General features: G+C 39.1%; 1 protein-coding gene across 1 annotated transcript in view; it reads right to left on the bottom strand.

Moving 5' to 3' along the window:
• Window positions 1–11,208, bottom strand: part of LOC126457536 (chromatin assembly factor 1 p55 subunit) — a 50,262-nt gene extending 39,054 nt beyond the window's left edge. The window contains exon 1 of the mRNA XM_050093893.1: window positions 11,078–11,208. Within this exon, the coding sequence (XP_049949850.1) occupies window positions 11,078–11,096 (19 nt within the window). The 5' untranslated portion in view covers window positions 11,097–11,208. The remainder of the gene's footprint in view (window positions 1–11,077) is intronic.
• Window positions 11,209–20,311: the final 9,103 nt, after the last annotated feature.

The raw sequence follows: 20,311 nt of genomic DNA, 5'->3' as shown, positions 1-20,311 counted from the left end.
GAAAATTATGGTATTTATGATATGTGCACTTGACAGTAACACTAGTGCTCTCATTAAAATAAAGGGATAAATTTGGCTAAAAAGATTTTCAATTTTGTGCATGAAAAGCCAGCCATAAAAATTCAGTTCACTGACTGACAATTTACAAGTACACACACACACACACACACACACACACACACAGAGAGAGAGAGAGAGAGAGAGAGAGAGAGAGAGAGAGAGAGAGAAGAGGGGGGGGGGGCTAAGCTCATTGATACAGTCTTTCTATAAAACTGGGTGTATTCCCACACATATCGTCACTATGATGCAGAAGCTGGCTGCTGGAGTAGTAACAGAAGATTAACAATGAACAAATTGAATGGGTTTAAGGTTCGCAGGAGAACTTCTGGAAAGTTTGGAAGGTAGGAGACGAGGTACTGGCAGAAGTGAAGCTGTGAGGACGGATTGTGAGTCGTGCATGGGTAGCTCAGTTGACAGAACAATTGCCTGCGAAAGCAAAGGTCCCGAGTTCGAGTCTCGGTCCGGCACACAGTTTTAATCTGCCAGGAAGTTTCATATCAGCGCACACTCCGCTGCAGAGTGAGAATTCTCATACTGGAGAATAGGTGTAGGTCAAAATTTGCAAGCTTTCGGAGTTAATGGCTCCTCCTGGCACAGAGGGTTGAAGGGGAAGGAAGAGGGATGGAAGCAAAAGACTTGAGATTTTAGGGAATGCCAGAGGGGGTGAGATGGAAAGACTGATCTTTCCTTCTCGTACCATGTGGTAAGTCCCCTGACCTGAACTTCTGGGTGACTCTTCCAAAATCCATTTCCTAAACCTCATCAATCATTTTCTCCCTCTATTGTTTCCCTCTTCCTTTCCCTTCAACCCTTCTGCAGAAAGAGGCACCAGTATCTCTGAAAACTTGCTAATTTCTCAATACTTTCACAAGTGTCTTCTCCTGCTGCCACTTAATATGTAGTTTCTTTCATCAATTTAACTGCATTATATTTTCAAAAACTAATTGTACTCATTGCAAGTCCTTGTATTTGATCATCAAATTGACACTGTCAGGGGTTCAATTTTGAAAAATGCTTTCTTGGTCAATAACACTAATGTAACCTCCACATTCCCCATTACCAATGGTTTAAGTTGTGGTTGCTGTTGTCTTAAGTCGAAAGACTGGTTTGATGCAGCATTCCATGCTACTCTATCCTGTGCAACCTACACACTCTCTCTCTCTCTTTTTTTTTGTGGGGTTTAAGGGCGCTCAACTACTGAGGTCATTAGCGCCCAGTCACTGTTGTTAGAGCACATGGAATCTAGTAAAACTCAAGGGGATGGGGGGGACACCAGAAGGACCTGACAAAGATGCAGATAAAATAAGTAAAAAGGTTAGATGTCTTTGGACAAGCCAGTCAAAGTTATAAAACGCAGAATACGAGCAGCTGCTCGAGCGTCATCAGCTAAAACATCTGGTAAAGTAGATGGCAGGGGCAGGACAACACGAAATTGACTAAAACGGGGACACGACAATAAAACATGGCGCACTGTTAATGCCTGACCACAAGGGCACTGCGGGGCTGGGTCACCGGAGAGCAGGTAGCGGTGGCTAAACCGGCAATGCCCAATCCGCAACCTGGTCAGAAGGACCTCCTCTCGCCGAGATGGTCGGAAGGAGGTTGTCCAAGCAGTTGGGAGCGGTTTTACTGCCCGGAGCTTGTTTCCTTGGAAGGATGACCAAGCATCCCACCACAACGACACAAGCCTCTTACATACATCCCCACGAACGTCAGATGACGGGACAATGGGAGGCTGGCCGAGGCAGGAGGACTGCAGCCTTGGCTGCAGCATCCGCAGCCTCATTCCCAGGCACTCCTACATGTCCGGGAACCCACAGAAAGCTGACAGGAGAACCATTATCAGCGAAAGAATGGAGGGACTGCTGTATCCGTTGAATCAAGGGATGGACCGGATAGAGAGCTCCAAGGCTCTGAAGAGCACTGAGTGAGTCAGAGCAGAGTACATACGATGAATGGCGGTGGCGGCGAGCATACTGAACGGCCTGATGGAGAGCAAAAAGCTCGGCCGTAAAGCTCGAACATTGGTCGAGGAGCCAGTATTTAAAGGTGGCGGCCCCGACGACAAAGGCACAGCCGACACCATCGGCTGTTTTAGAGCCATCGGTGTAAATAAAGGTGTGACCGGCAAGTCGAGCACGAAGTTCGACAAACCGTGAGCAATACACTGCAGCCGTAGTACCCTCCTTCGGGAGTGAGCTGAGGTCGAGATAAATATGAACCGGAGCCTGGAGCCAAGGTGGTGTCGGGCTCTCACCCTCTCTGAAGGTGGTAGGGAGGGCCAAATCCAATTGTCGAAGCAGGCGACGGAAGCGGACTCCGGGGGGCATTAGGGCAGAGACATACAACCCGTACTGACGATCGAGAGAATCGGCGAAGAAGGACTGGTAAGAGGGGTGGTCGGGCATAGACAACAGCCGGCAGGCATACCGACACAGCAGTACATCGCGCCGGTAGGTCAATGGTAACTCGGCAGCTTCAGCATAAAGACTCTCGACAGGACTAGTGTAGAAGGCTCCGGTCGCAAGACGTATCCCCCGATGGTGGATGGAGTTGAGCCGGCGTAAGAGGGATGGCCGAGCGGACGAGTAGACGAAGCTCCCATAATCCAGCTTCGATCGGACTATGGACCAATACAAGCGACCTACATTCTTCTGAACCTGCTTACTGTATTAATCTCTTTGTCTCCCTCTATTGTTTCTTCCAATACTAAGTTAGTGATCCCTTGATGCCTCAGAATGAGTCCTATCAACCAATCCCTATTGTGCCTCAAATTTCTTGTCTCTCAACTCTCTTCCATACCTCCTCACTAGTTACATGACAGACCCATCTTATCTTGAGCACTCTTCTGTAGCTCCACATTTCAAAGACCTCTATTCTGTTCTTGCCTAAACTGTTTACTGTCCATGTTTCACTTCCATAGAAGGCTAAACTCCAGACAAATACCTTCAGAACAGACACTCTAACAAATGCATATTCGATGTAAACAAAATTCTCTCCTTCAGCAACACTTTTTCCCACTGCCAGTCTACATTTTATATCCTCTCTACTTTGGCCATCAGTTATTTTGCTACTCAAACAGCAAAACTCTTCTTTTAATTTGTCTCTCTTTCCTAATCTAATTCCTTTGGCATCACCTGATTTAATTAGACTACATTCCATTATCCTTGTCTCAATTTTATTTTATGTTAATATTATATCATCCTTTCAAGACACTGTATTCTGTTCAATTGCTCTTCCAAGTCCTTTGCTGGCAAAACTTTCTTCTCTACTCTCCAAACTAAGTCCTGCTACAAATTTTTCTTTGGTTTTCTTTACTGCTTGCTCAATGTACAGATTGAATAACATTGGGGATAGGCTTGAACCCTGTCCCACTCCCTTCTCAGCCACTGCTTTCCTTTCATGCCTTTCGACTCATACCTGCTGTCTGGTTTTAGTACAAGTTATAAATAGCCTTTCACTCCCTCTATTTTACCCCTGCTACCTTCAGAATTTCAAAGAGTATTCCAGTCAATATCGTCAAAAGCTTTCTCTAATTCCACAAACACTATATATCTGAGTCAATTTCTCCTTTTGAATATATGAATTTCCTACACAAAGTGAAGAAAATATTAACAGAACTGTGGTTGACTTACCACTTTTCTGTGTGTGTGTGTGTGTGTGTGTGTGTGTGTGTGTGTAAACAGTTTAGATGGTTAATTTGTCAACATCTATAACTGACAAAATGTTATACTGAAATTAGTATGTCACAATTCTGTATATCAGCAGCGTCTTCTAGCCTAAGGGAAACTCGAGCTAAATTTCTTCAAATTGCACAAAGTCTGGTTAAAGTGACTGCATTCAAGAGACCCTGTTCACAAAGTGCAAGGGGACGGCAAATCACTACAATGAAATTTTACACCAGCTGGAATCAGCAAATTGTTTCCCTCAAATACAGACATTCATCTGCTGGGAACAAAGTCGTAAAGCTTAACAAGAAGTAGGGAAACCGAGTAGAAGGCATCTCATTATGCAATCTTAACACCTGCAACAGTGTTAGGAATGCATATGGTCCACCATCTGAAAATTATCTTCAGGACATTCACAAATTTATGACTAAGCAACTTTGTACTTCCCCATGCTCATTCATCAGAATAGATCCTGAAATAACTGCTGTGCTCAATGGTAAAACTAAGTTGGAAAATTCATGCTGATGTGTGTCATTCATATAAACTAAATTTAGTCTTTGCCTCTGGGCAAAAAACAAATTAAGATTCACACATAATGCTCAATTTCCTGCCTGACAAATCCCAAACGGCCCTCGTTTTCATGAAAAATTTAAGAATATCAATTAAATGCTTTGCTGATTGTTGCAGTAAATATTTAATACTAACACGTCATGAGAAATCAGTGGCAGATGATCAGTAGTTCACCAGCCTGACTGGGTGTTTCTGTAGTCTTTATCACCTCATGTCAGAGTATGAAGTCTGAGTAACACTCCACATCCATAGTCTATCAGCAATCACGGAACATCTTGCACGCCTCTCTAAGACCTACACTATTATTTATTTATTCTTGTATTTATTTGGACTTGAGCAGCTAACATTCATTGAGCCAGCTAAAAGGAACGTAACTGACATGCAGTGCAAAACAAATTGATGTAGCCCTAGTAAGAGCATAGTGATAGAAGTTTTTTAAAAAAGAGGACTTTTGAGATATACAGCATTTCATTTCAAATCACTGGTCTAGCAACAACATAGCAAGAAGTTTCTGAACAGGAAACAACAGTATAGTTTCTAAACTAAGAAAAGTCTACATCATTTACATCTGAAAACTGTTTGCAATATGGGCTCATAAAGGACACAAAAGACAGAATTCTTCCCAGTGCAACACTGGATTATAGCAAACAATAAGTGTTACTGTAGAACTGTAAAATTCTTATTGTTACAACATAATTATCTGTTTTTAATTATATATAACCACACCTTTCTAAAACAATTTGAGTAAATAGGGTCAGCTGGGATAATTTAAGTATTGTGAGGTAATCAGAGTAAATGACAATTTTTTTTTCCTAATACCTAATATACCCCTCCATAAACCATGGACCTTGCCGTTGGTGGGGAGGCTTGCGTGCCTCAGCGATACAGATAGCCGTACCGTAGGTACAACCACAACGGAGGGGTATCTGTTGAGAGGCCAGACAAACGTGTGGTTCCTGAAGAGGGGCAGCAGCCTTTTCAGTAGTTGCAAGGGCAACAGTCTGGATGATTGACTGATCTGGCCTTGTAACAATAACCAAAACGGCCTTGCTGTGCTGGTACTGCGAACGGCTGAAAGCAAGGGGAAACTACGGCCGTAATTTTTCCCGAGGGCATGCAGCTTTACTGTATGATTAAATGATGATGGTGTCCTATTGGGTAAAATATTCCGGAGGTAAAATAGTCCCCCATTCGGATCTCCGGGCGGGGACTACTCAAGAGTATGTCGTTATCAGGAGAAAGAAAACTGGCGTTCTACGGATCGGAGCGTGGAATGTCAGATCCCTTAATCGGGCAGGTAGGTTAGAAAATTTAAAAAGGGAAATGGATAGGTTAAAGTTAGATATTGTGGGAATTAGTGAAGTTCGGTGGCAGGAGGAACAAGACTTTTGGTCAGGTGAATACAGGGTTATAAACACAAAGTCAAATAGGGGTAATGCAGGAGTAGGTTTAATAATGAATAGGAAAATAGGAATTCGGGTAAGCTACTACAAACAGCATAGTGAACGCATTATTGTGGCCAAGATAGATACGAAGCCCACACCTACTACAGTAGTACAAGTTTATATGCCAACTAGCTCTGCAGATGATGAAGAAATTGAAGAAATGTATGATGAAATAAAAGAAATTATTCAGATAGTGAAGGGAGACGAAAATTTAATAGTCATGGGTGACTGGAATTCGAGTGTAGGAAAAGGGAGAGAAGGAAACGTAGTAGGTGAATATGGATTGGGGCTAAGAAATGAAAGAGGAAGCCGCCTGATAGAATTTTGCACAGAGCACAACTTAATCATAGCTAACACTTGGTTTAAGAATCATGATAGAAGGTTGTATACATGGAAGAACCCTGGAGATACTAAAAGGTATCAGATAGATTATATAATGGTAAGACAGATTTAGGAACCAGGTTTTAAATTGTAAGACATTTCCAGGGGCAGATGTGGACTCTGACCACAATCTATTGGTTATGATCTGTAGATTAAAACTGAAGAAACTGCAAAAAGGTGGGAATTTAAGGAGATGGGACCTGGATAAACTGAAAGAACCAGAGGTTGTAGAGAGTTTCAGGGAGAGCATAAGGGAACAATTGAAAGGAATGGGGGAAAGAAATACAGTAGAAGAAGAATGGGTAGCTCTGAGGGATGAAGTAGTGAAGGCAGCAGACGATCAAGTAGGTAAAAAGAAGAGGGTTAGTAGAAATCCTTGGGTAACAGAAGAAATATTGAATTTAATTGATGAAAGGAGAAAATATAAAAATGCAGTAAATGAAGCAGGCAAAAAGGAATACAAACTTCTCAAAAATGAGATCGACAGGAAGTGCAAAATGGCTAAGCAGGGATGGCTAGAGGACAAATGTAAGGATGTAGAGGCTTCTCTCACTAGGGGTAAGATAGATACTGCCTACAGGAAAATTAGAGAGACCTTTGGAGAGATGAGAACCACATGTATGAACATCAAGAGCTCAGATGGAAACCCAGTTCTAAGCAAAGAAGGGAAAGCAGAAAGGTGGAAGGAGTATATAGAGGGTCTATACAAGGGTGATGTACTTGAGGACAATATTATGGAAATGGAAGAGGATGTAGATGAAGATGAAATGGGAGATACGATACTGTGTGAAGAGTTTGACAGAGCACTGAAGGACCTGAGTCGAAACAAGGCCCCATGAGTAGACAACATTCCATTGGAACTACTGACAGCCTTGGGAGAGCCAGTCCTGACAAAACTCTACCATCTGGTGAGCAAGATGTATGAAACAGGCGAAATACCCTCAGACTTCAAGAAGAATATAATAATTCCAATCCCAAAGAAAGCAGGTGTTGACAGATGTGAAAATTACCGAACAATCAGTTTAATAAGCCACAGCTGCAAAGTACTAACACGAATTCTTTACAGACGAATGGAAAAACTAGTAGAAGCTGACCTCGGGGAAGATCAGTTTGGATTCCGTAGAAATACTGGAACACGTGAGGCAATACTGACCTTACGACTTATCTTAGAAGAAAGATTAAGGAAAGGCAAACCTACGTTTCTAGCATTTGTAGACTTAGAGAAAGCTTTTGACAATGTTGACTGGAATACTCTCTTTCAAATTCTAAAGGTGGCAGGGGTAAAATACAGGGAGCGAAAGGCTATTTACAATTTGTACAGAAACCAGATGGCAGTTATAAGAGTTGAGGGACATGAAAGGGAAGCAGTGGTTGGGAAGGGAGTAAGACAGGGTTGTAGCCTCTCCCCGATGTTATTCAATCTCTATATTGAGCAAGCAGTAAAGGAAACAAAAGAAAAATTTGGAGTAGGTATTAAAATCCATGGAGAAGAAATAAAAACTTTGAGGTTCGCCGATGACATTGTAATTCTGTCAGAGACAGCAAAGGACTTGGAAGAGCAGTTGAACGGAATGGATGGTGTCTTGAAGGGAGGATATAAGATGAACATCAACAAAAGCAAAACGAGGATAATGGAATGTAGTCGAGTTAAGTCGGGCGATGCTGAGGGTATTAGATTAGGAAATGAGACACTTAAAGTAGTGAAGGAGTTTTGCTATTTGGGGAGCAAAATAACTGATGATGGACGAAGTAGAGAGGATATAAAATGTAGACTGGCAATGGCAAGGAAAGCGTTTCTGAAGAAGAGAAATTTGTTAACATCGAGTATAGATTTAAGTGTCAGGAAGTTATTTCTGAAAGTATTTGTATGGAGTGTAGCCATGTATGGAAGTGAAACATGGACGGTAAATAGTTTGGACAAGAAGAGAATAGAAGCTTTTGAAATGTGGTGTTACAGAAGAATGCTGAAGATTAGATGGGTAGATCACATAACTAATGAGGAAGTATTGAATAGGACTGGGGAGAAGAGAAGTTTGTGGCACAACTTGACCAGAAGAAGGGATCGGTTGGTAGGACATGTTCTGAGGCATCAAGGGATCACCAATTTAGTATTTGAGGGCAGCGTGGAGGGTAAAAATCATAGGGGGAGACCAAGAGATGAATATACTAAGCAGATTCAGAAGGATGTAGGTTGCAGTAGGTACTGGGAGATGAAGCTTGCACAGGATAGAGTAGCATGGAGAGCTGCATCAAACCAGTCTCAGGACTGAAGACCACAACAACAACAACCTAATATAACCTTCCCACATACTCAAATTTAATATTTATTCTGCATTTCCCATTAGCTGCAATATGATGTTAATAATGTGTTGGGCACAGTAATAATGCCATTTTTAAATACATGTTTGTTTTTCATAACAATGCAATGAAGACAAACAACTGTAGTTGAAGAGGTGCTGTTGAGAAAACAGCTGTGATATAGTAATCAAATTCAAATGTGTACACTTTACACATGTTTTCAACATAATTTTAATAACATCTGTAATATATCACTAATAATATGGTAGTAAATTACAATTAATGTGAGGTAATCTGGGTATAATTTTAGTGCGTGGTGAACAATGGTCTCAGTTTTTGTTTCTAAATCATGCCACAAGCATATATTATGGAATGGACATCCACATAAGATTGAAATCATCTTGAAAAGGCCAGAGAAGTAGTAAAAAAAAAAATAAAGTCGAAGTATCCTGCTGCTAAAATATTCAATATTACATACAAAATACCAAGGCAGTCTTTCCTGGACCTAGTGACGGAAATGATGGAACTGAAGACGAAGAAATCTCTGGTTATCATACAAGAATTAACTCAAATTCAGAAATAAAGAGGATCATGGGTTGCACTGCATTACCAAAACATGTTTGGTGACTGACTGAAGGATTACAGGAACAGGTAACAGCACAAGATTCACACAAGCTAACCTAATAACTAATCTTCCAGGAAGTTATTATCCAGGTGCAAGGATGGTTATCATTCCATTTTCCTGGAGAGATTGATTGATTTACAAAAAATGTTTGAAGCATTGAGTGAACCCAATTGTAATGGAGATATTTCAAATTCACTTTAACAGTATGAAGTAGAATTGTCCGTTTGTCTTTTGACTCATTGCTGATTCTTCAAACTTTTTGGAAAATTATTTGTACTACGTCGTGGGTTCATGATCCTATTCTTACCTATGTCTGGGGTAACTGTGGCATAACAGGACAATGAAGTGTATTTACTTGAATACACATTATACCAAAATTTCTCCCATTCATGGGTTATTATTAATGGAAAGGATCACCATGCTTGAAAATACAATAGAATCATTCAAGAAAGTCACACGACTAACATACAAAGAACTGACAGCAAAATTGTGTCTTGGGAGTTACAAACCATTAAACTCAAAGAGTTCTGTTTCCTTATGCCCAAATTATTCCAAACAACCCCTACAATGCTGTGTGTGCACATGCATTATATTTACAGCTGCCAGATATCTGCCATTACCAGTAACCATTATAAATGCAATCATCTTAAATTTGGAGATTTCAGGTTGTTATTACAGCATTTGTACCTTGCATGGGTGTTATTTTTCAATAACATGTCTCCATCCTGACCTGCCCTACAATCCTCATCCACTGAAACTTACACAATTTTAGTACTCTACCACATTAGCTATCCATCACTTTCAATGTCTTCTCCAAATTGGCCAACAGTACAGAACCCTTTTCATTGTCCAATCAGTCATTATTGGAAAGGTCCCAGCATGTTATTCTTCTACTATTCATTATGCCCATGCCAGCTGTGCTAAATCATATTCTCCATACGCAGTCACTCTGAACATGTTTTTGCAAGATTCATGTAAAATATTTATAGCTGTTGTCCATCAGCACTGGTTACTGCCACATGGTTCACAGGCACAAGTGGTCACAGCCCTGGCAAGAATTTCCAATATGTTCATTTATAGATGCTGGTTTAATAGCTAGGAAGGATTCCTCCCTCCCTCCCCCCCCCCCCCCCCCAACCCAACCACCTGCTTGGTAGTATCTGCTGGTATTAGATGTATGGACCTTTACTTCACTGCAGACTTTCTTTTGTTGAAGTGTGGTCTTAAATATTTTTAACTAGGCGCCAAAACCTAATCTTAATATTATCAAGGTTACTTGCCCTCCTTGTGAAGTGGGTATATTCAATTCTCGATTTGTTAATCTCAAACTGTCAATTGCGCTCGAACTTCCCATTCACTCTCGAGATATATGACGCTTATGGTTGACTTCATCTAAAGTCGAATTGAAAAACATTGTGGACAAAGTATCCCTTAACTAGACATCACCACAGAAAAATATGTCATTAATTTTCAGTATATTTTTTTGAATTATGGCAAGTTTGCAGAAAACCAAAACCAGTACTAATAGATAAAAAGAACTTTTGTAATGTAGACCACAAAAAGTGACAAACGAATCAAATCCTACACAGCTTTTTACTAGGAAAAAAATGTCTAGTTATAGATGCCGGATGACCTCACATTGACAAATTAGGCTTCCTCAAATGATTAAATATATCGAAGAACTTCCAAAGGAGTGCTCTTCTGTCACTGTCAACCATACGAGTCATGAGTAACAAGTACTAGTTCTTGCTAGCTTCAAACTTGTATATTGCATGCACAAGAAAAGTCAACAGACAAAAAACATAAAAAATATCATGATACCAGACAGTCATATTAGCTGCGCTGGATTAATAAGGTTATAATTAAATAATGAAGCAATGATTGCTCTCCACATCACGCCAGTAAACAGCAATGTGAATGCCGGTAGATACGCTAACTTAAATTATAATCAAAAAGCAAAAACAAGCTTATCAACGGTCTAGCTACAGAAACAAAAACTAGCACACATATTTGAAAGCACTTTTCCTCACCTCCATCCTTATCACCCATTGCAGCTATATTTCCCAAACCAAACAACAAAGTGTTCTCCGTACCGCGCCAAATGTACGTAGGGCGCGTTCACATTCAAGCTGCACTAGTATCTTTGCGGGCGTGTTTCATTCTACCAACGTTTAGTACTCAAAGCCAAAGCTGTCTTCCCCTAGCAGTAGATGACACGATAAAATCATACCGTACAGAGAGGCTACTGTGTCTTAGGGAGGTAATTTTGCTCCAACTCAGAAAAAAGATTCAATTCTGCTTAGTACCTACTGCAATAAAAATTTCGGAACAGTTTTGATTCTGCCCAATAGTTAATGGTCTACTACCTCATATGTTTGAGTTATTCTGCCACTCGCTATCTTGGATATTTTCTGCCAACCACATTTGTGCTACTGAATTTTGAGGCAATTTTTGTCAGAGAAAAAGTGGTATTTTGTTATCAGAAAAATAGGTAAACAGAAGGCAAATGACCTTCATTTCTGTATAGAAATTAGTCATTGTCTAAATTACAGCCACAAATTTGTAACCAACACGCTATTTATCACTATATGATCGAAAACAGCATTGGAGGTTATTTTATGGGGAAATGGAGAACTTTGTACTATGAATAAAGCGGATCAAAGCAGCTCCACAGTAGTTTCATTGCTTCGTTTTAGACTTGATACAACTTGGAATGAATCTTATTATTTGAAAATGAATACTGTTAAGATATTAACATTGTTATAGTATGGTACGAATGCATATGAGAACTAGGTCCTTGCCAATATAAAATTTTCAGCAATGAAAATCTGAAAGAATGCGTGTGATTCATAAGAAATGGAACACATGCTTGAAATGTTACAACGTGTTTCTAAACTAATGTCAAGAACTAGTAAATAACTTTTTAAAGGAAAAATCCATACAGTGCTTGATTATTCTAGTGATAAAGACTTATCAGAAAAACAAATTCTTGACGAAATTTCAGACAAAGACTGGGAATAGTAACTTTAAAAATAGAATCTAATACTAAAATGTAAGGCATTTGAAAAGTTGTAAAAAATGAAACTAACAACAAGCAACACACTAAAAACAAAACTTTAAAACTAAATCTAAATGAGGAGTTCACATCAGAACTAAAACAGATAGTAACTGCTTTTAATTACTATCTCCGTAATATAGCTGGAAACCTGATAAAGAAGAACTGCCATAGAGTCAGTCCTCAACACACAACACATGTGACAGCCATGAAAGCATGTATGTTCCTCCACAATGACTAGAAGACTGAAGTGCTCATGGTGATATAAAGACTAAAAAAATAAATACTCCAGTGGCAGTGACAACATACCAGATATAAATGAAAATAAAAGTTGGTAATATATTTTTGAACCACTAAGTCATATAATTAATGCATCTTTTAGTAATGGAGTTTTCTATGACCTCCAGAAAGTTGCTGAAGTTACCCCACTCCATAAAAGGGACCTGAAAATGATGTAGCTGATTACAAGCGAATTGCACAACTCAGCACACTTTCAAAAATATCTCAGAAATTGTTTTAAACTGGATTGGAATGTTCTATTAACAAATTGTCCTTAGTACAGGAACATCACTAGGGATTTAAAATGCAAAAACAATAGTCACAGTAGCGTATGACTATCCCAACACTACCTTAAAATCATTAGATAATAAAGAAATTACTACTGGTATTGTTTTACACCTGTCTACAGCTTTTGATGTTCTTGACCACACCACACTTCTTAGACAGGTAGTTAGTAAACAGGAACTCCAAACGAATAATTAGAAACATATCTGTGAAACAGAGTACAAAAAGTTGAAATGCACTATGAAGAGTGCTAATGTTGATCAGTGTACTGTGCACTCCACTGAGATAATGCGTGTTTATATGGTGTACCACAAAGCTCAATTCTGGGGCCCATACTGTTTCTGTTTTATACTGATGACATATATGCAAAGCATACTTCAGGGCATATTACACTAATTACTGATAACACAAAGATTCTGGTAACAGATACAGACAAAATTTTCCATGATCGAAGGATTAAGCCACATATCTCATCATTGAGTGAATGGTTCAATGAGAACCATCTAATTACAAAGATATACAAGACAACTCACATTAGTTTCAGCCTCTCATCCAAAAACGAGAAATAACTGACATGCTCCTAAACAATCAAGTACTATACAATATGAGGTCAGTAAAGTGTTTGGTATATGTCTTGAAGAAAATCGTAAATGAAACACTCATGTCAATTATATCTCAAATAAACTGTGAGCTGTGTGTTATATTCTAAGGGGACTCAGCAAACCAGACCCCAAGTTAGTTATTATATAAGTATACTAGTCTTACTTTCACTCCATACTACAATATGGGATCTTATATTGGGAGAACTTGCTCTGCAGCATAGATATCTTCAAAATGCAAAAAAACAGCAATATATATAGTATGCAATCTGAGGTATAATGAATATTGTAGGCAACATTTCGAGAGATTTGGAATTATTACACCGCCACCCGTTTCCATTTATAGTTTTATACCATTCATTAAGATGTATCTACTAAACAAAGACAGTTCATTAATATTAAATGGAAACAATCATTGCTATGAAACGAGGCAGCAGTGTGATCTGCATACCATGCAGTCTGGAATGTCTGGTTACCAGAAAAGTGTTCTACATGTTGGGATATGGAGGTATAATAATATAACTAATAAAATTAATAGAACAGAAATGCCAAGAGCTTTCATATATAATTTTAAAAAAAGTCTTTTGGATCAAAAATTTTACATAGCAAATGATTTTTTTCCAAAATGTTGTGCACGTAAACTAATTTCTTAGTAAAAGTTCACTTATGCCTGACAATTATGTTCTCTTATAGTATATAATTAACTGGTCTCTATTTATTCCCTTTAGCTCCCACCATGGTCCATGGTGTTACATCAAACTGTAAAAGTAAGTTACAATCTACCTAATAAGTAAAAGCACAACGTGATTTTCTGTTACCATCCTGTGATATTGCACAGGCTTTCATCAACAAATTCAAACTGTACCAAATAAAATGTAAAAATTGTTTGCAATAATGAATACTTGACTTCCCCAAGGTCAATAAAATACAATACAATACAAATCAATGTTTTAGCCTTTGACAGTACCACATAATTGCAGTTAAAAAAGGAAACCAAATTTGTTTCTGCTCTGTAGTACACATGCTATTTGTTTTTAATTGAAAGCTATCCATGGAAAATAAGAAGTTTATATGTTTACACTCTACTGTACTAGCTGTGAACGCTGTATGTTACTGGAGGAATGAGGAGAGGTATTTATGTCTGGAAGCTGAACACTATTCTGGGTCACCAGCAGTAGTGGTGGTCATTCTTCCTTTTAATGTTGTAGCTGTGTACATTACTACCCTTTTCAGATTCTAGCTGCAGCGTGTGTAGATCACTCAGTGACAACTGTATGAAAGTAATACATTTATATATATTGAAGTAAAAGCAATTAATTCTTGAAAAACACTGACAATTCCTGAATAATACATGTAAAACGCAAAGCAGATGTTTTGGCACTGTTTGGAATCTCATAAATACCATATCTAAGATTAATGCAGTTACTTACTTGTATCAAGCCCTTACTACTTCACAATACATTATTAAGGTTTTATGTTTCTTCTTTATACAACTTTAAGAATTCTGCATCTTCATTACAATTCTTATTCAATTTCAGTTTTTATCTGTGTATTGGGCAGTTTTTATATTTAATTAAATTATGCATAAAAATCTTTTAACACAATTAATATTAACATCTTCTGATGTGATGTTTCATCATTTGCCTTTTTGAAAACTCGATTGGTTCTGTAGTTAAAATAAAAATTTCGCTGTCAGATGCTTGTAGGACTATGTTTCTGTCGCCAAGGGAGCTATGTATTTGTATTTTTTGTAATTACTGTGGGCTACTTTGCTCCAATTCTGGATACTTTTTGAAACAAAATCGCGTAGTGCATAGTAGTTTTGTAAAATAACTTATGATGTTAGTCTGTTGTAAAATATTTTAAAACCATCCATTAACATACAACAGCATGTTATAATGTTTTAAAAATTGGAGTATAGTAGCCCATATTGTGGCTTATATAATATAAACATTGTTTTAAGACAGGCAACAGCTTGGGGCAATGCCATCCTCTTTAAAATTTATTTTATAATCTTATAGAACCACTATGAACCAACATTTATGCATTTTTTCACTATTAAAAGGGCAAAAATAATAAAAATTCTGGGTAGCACAACTATTTTTTTAACTTGAGATGTAAAAAAGTAAAAAGCAAGAATAAAATTTAGCTTTGTTTTGTTATCAAAGAAATGGCCAATGTTTCATTAGATATGCTGGTGTGTCAAAATATCAGTGACTAAAGTAGGAAATATTTGTTACAAACTCATCACCTTCGATCAACTCTGGCACTGAAAACAATACCTCTTTCCCTTCACTAGTTTGAGGGGTTTATACGTTCAGTTATATCATCCCATTTTACAGGTCATTTCCAATTGTGAAGAGAGGGTGTCAAGATATTTACAGCTGCACCACCATTGATAAGACTTTCAATAACACCAGGCTAATATTTATCTTTGTAGTGTCTAACCACAAACACAACAATCTGTTTACTGATTGTTTTCAGTTTTTCTGTGGTTCTGATAGGCTCTCATCAGTCTCAGTAAATTTTTTGCTTGTTGTCTGCCTGCCTTGTAGACAGCACAGTAAGACTTAACAGTATGTTCTAAACTAATCATCAACTTCATGTTCTTTCATGTAGCTCTTCACAATGAGCTTGATTTGGCTACAAATGTTTATCCATTTTGTCACCTATGAATTTGCATTTCTTTCAATTCTCTTCGACTTCAATGGATTGCACTATTTAAATAGTGAAGAAATTTTTCATGAAAAGAATTAAACATACTGTTAATGTCATTTTCTTCATATACTTTTGTCCAGTCATTAAAAGATAATTAAAAGGCCTTATATGTTCATCATTAATCAGCCTTTGCATTGCAGTGTTTATAGGACATTGTTTTATATAGGACAGTTAAATTCACTGTTAGCATCTGGTCCTCATTGTCACTGTAAACCATATTAAAGATTTCAGTTGAGTAGTATTGTATACCTGCATTGATGACATCCTGATCAAGAGCTGATTTAGCAACTGATCTTATTTTTTGCCAGGTTTAAGGAAGTCAATATTAAAATCTCCATATATTAGCAAAATTTTATTGAGTACACAGAGTTCAGGTAGTAGTGCTTCTGGGAAGTGACTGACAGTCCTGAGATTTCCACAGGAAGGTCTTCTATACATGTTCAGTATCAGTATGTCAGAGTCTGTCAAGACAGTTAAAGAAAGTTCAAAATCTTTTTCTATCAGCACATAATTATGGTTTGTGAGGCATTTTTAGTTCACACTTTTTTAACGTAGCTTGCTGTACCTCCTCCCTTATTTTCACTTCGACAAGAACAACTAGGTATATTATATTCTCCAACTGGTGTTTTTTCATGTTTTTCCTTTTTTTAGCTAGTGCTCAGTGATACGGACAACATCTACCTTTAAATTAATATTCACGAATAGCTCTGCTTCTAATAATTTATTGAATTTAAGGGCTTATAGGTTACATTTAATAATTATTAAAAATCTGCATGTACTGAAATAAACAAATTCAAACTCAGTGATTTTAGTTCCTTTGAATAGAAGTCGTGAAATTTAAATGAGGAAGAGAGTAATTCTGAAATTTTTGAAGATAAGTTTAGCTCGAAAATTGTACCATAGATCATATGCAATTAATTTGATTATTGAGTGGAAACTAATGTGTTATATTGTGAAGTCGAGCCAAGTAACATATGTTTCAGGGCCTCTATGGTAACATGTTGGTCATTAATACAATTCCATGTCAGCCTCTTAATTCATTGACTGTGATAAAAACTGTCATATATATGTGTTTAACACTGCTAAAGAAGAAATGTAACAATATTAGCACTATTTGTTAAGAGATTTTGCAAGCATAAAAAGTATTCTCAAGGCAACAATAGCTTTAATCTGTTTTTAAAACTGTATTAACTAATAAAACATCCCAAATGCTGTCCACTAGTAACTGCAGCAGCCTCACAGCTGTTAACTCATGCATCCTACACACCCACTCAGATCTGCATAAATCATAGACCCTAATTCATAGTGCCAACTACTGCCTTTCCGTACTCCATTATCTCATTTGTCAGTTTCCATGAAAGGTATGTATTACTCAATAGTACCTGTTCCAAGCTCATCAGTTATGTGGTATGCCATTGTACCACTGCCTTACTGTCTTTCACCATTGCCTTCGATTCAGTAGAAATCGCCCTAAAGAGTACTCTAGAAGATGTGTGAAAACACTACAGAACAAACCAGCTTAAACTAAACCCATCAAAGACATAAGTATGTGTTTTCCTTCTGAGAAATTGGGAAACCACCTGCAATTTAAAGATAGAATGGTTAGGGACTGTGACACTCCAAAATATCTAGAAATAACACTTGACAGATGTCTAACGTTTAAAAAACACTAGATGAATTCCAGATCAAAAGTCTCCACTAGGAACAACCTACTGAGAAAGCTGGTCGGATCACAGTGGGACAGCCAAGCTGAAACCATCTGATTGTCTGCAATGGCACTATGCCACTCTGCTGCAGAGTATGCATGTCCAGTTCGTTATAAGTAAAAACATGCTAAACATCGCCCTAAATGACACATGCAGAATTATAACAGGCTGCTTGACGTCGACTCCAGTCGAATATCTCTACCACCTTGCAGGAATTGCACCATCTCCAGTTCTCAGAGAAGTAGCAGCAAACAGGGAAAGAACTAGCAGGAATTGCACCACCTCCTGTTCTAAGAGAAATAGCACCAAACAGAGAAAGAACGAAACTGGAGCAGGAAAAAACACGTCCCATGCATGGGCACAACCCTACCGACAACGACAAAGTTTGAGGAAAAGTTTACTCAGAACATCAGAGAACCTAACAACCACTGATGAAGAAGCCAGGCTGCACCTATGGAGGGCTGATTCATCTCACGCTCCTGGTGAGAACAGATTCTCAGAATCTGTACCCCATGGTCATGATGAGAATTGGCCAATCTGGAAGTCCTTTAACAGGCTGACGTCAGGAGTAGGCAGATCAAGGGCTAACCTGGCGAAATGGGAATACATTGAAGAAAACAAAACCCAATGTAACTGTGGGGAAGAATAGACTGTTCAACACATGCTTCAGTGTCGACTGTGTCCAGCCACCTGAATAAAAGATGACCTTCACCAGGCAGCGGAAAATGCACTGGAAGTGGCCAAATTTTGATCATAGATCATATAAACTGGTTTGATCTGTCAGTAATTGTGTAAACTGTGTTGTATGTATGTTTCTGACATGAGAATAATAATAATAAGTATTGCCTTGACCCTTTCTTTGGTCCTGTTTAGCTTCCTGACGTCACTGTCGTCTGCAGTCAAGATTCTCTCCCACTTTTGCCCTGACGCAAAGCATTGAGCACCACATACACTGAAAAGCCAGAGAAACTCGTACACCTGCCTAATATCATGCAGGGACCCCACGAGCATGCAGAAGTGCCGCAGTTCGACGTGGCACGGACTCGACTAACGTCTGAAGTACTGCTGGAGGGAACTGACAACATGTCTCCTGCAGGGCTGTTTATAAATCCGTAAGAGTGCAATGGGGAGGATATCTCTTCTGAACAGCTCGTTCCAAGGCATCCCAGATATTCTCAATTATGTTCATGTCTGGAATGTCTGGTGGCCAGCGGAAGAATTTAAAATCGGAAGAGTATTCCTGGAGCCACTCTGCAACAATTCTGGCCGTGTGGCGTGTTGCACTATCCTACTGGCATTGCCCAAGTCCGTCGCAATGCACAATGGACATGAATCGATGCGAGTGATCAGACAGGATGCTTACGTACGTGCCACCTGCCAGAGTCGTCTCTAGATGTATAAGGGGCCCCATATCACTCCAGTTGCACATGTCCTACAACATAACAGAACCTCCACCATCTTGAACACCCCGCTACTCACATGCAGGGTGCATGGATTCATAAGGTTGTCTCCATACCCGTCGTACACGACCATCTGCTCGATACAATTTTAAACGAGACCCGTCCGACCAGGTAACATGTTTCCAGTCATCAGCGGTCCAATGTCGGTGTCGATGGGTCCAGGCGAGGCGTAAAGCTTTGTGACATGCAGTCATCAAGGGTACACGAGTGGGCCTTCGACTCTGAAAGCCCATATCGATGTTATTTCGTTGAACGGTTCGCGTGCTGACACTGGTTGATGGCCCAGCACTGAAATTTGCAGCAGTTTGAGGAAGGGTTGCACTTCTGTCACGATGAACGATTCTCTTCAGTCGTCATTGGTCCCGTTCTTGCAGGATCTTCTCCTGGCCGCAGCGATATCGGAGATTTTATGTTTTACCGGATTCCTCATATTTATGGCACACTCATGACATGGTCGTGCAGGAAAATCCTCACTTCATTGCTACCTCAAAGATGCTGTGTCCCATCGCCCGTGTGCCAAGTATTACACGACGTTCAAAGTCACTTAAATCTTGATAACTGGCCATTGAAGAAGCAGTAACCGATCTGACATCTGCGCCAGACAGCTGCCTTACGTCGGCGTTGCCGACCGCAGCACCATATTATGCCTGTTTACATATCTCTTTATTTGAATATACATGCCTATACCAGTTTCTGTGGTGCTTTAGTGTACAAATGGCCTGCAGAATTTGCTCCCATAAATTTCGTGTGACTTATGCAATTTGCCATACTCCACTAACTCTTCTCTGAGTATACCTTTGCTCTTTGCTTCTCATTGTCGTCCAGAAAATACTTCCTCCAATATTCTCACTTCATTCTTCATCCCCCATGAGTTAAAAACTGGTCTGAGCATCTATTGACGGCTGTGATCACATCTCCTTGTCTGGTAAAAAGCACCCTACTCCTGCACTCTTCAAGTGCTGATCCAGCAGCACCCCCGCCCCCCCCTACTCCGCCCTCAGTGAGGAGGTGAAGCACCGCCGCAACTAGAATCCACTTCATCCCCATCCTAATATACAGAAACCTGAGAACAGGGATTATAACCACTTTCTCTCCCCTCCCTCTTCTTCAGAAAAGTCTGTTGTCACCAGTTATCTCTCTCACACAAGCATTGATAGTAAAA

Source organism: Schistocerca serialis, chromosome 2 (assembly GCF_023864345.2).
Source record: "Schistocerca serialis cubense isolate TAMUIC-IGC-003099 chromosome 2, iqSchSeri2.2, whole genome shotgun sequence".
Lineage (NCBI taxonomy): Eukaryota > Metazoa > Arthropoda > Insecta > Orthoptera > Acrididae > Schistocerca > Schistocerca serialis.
The sequence above is the reverse complement of the archived record's forward strand: the minus strand, read 5'-3'. Positions and strand labels throughout refer to the sequence as shown.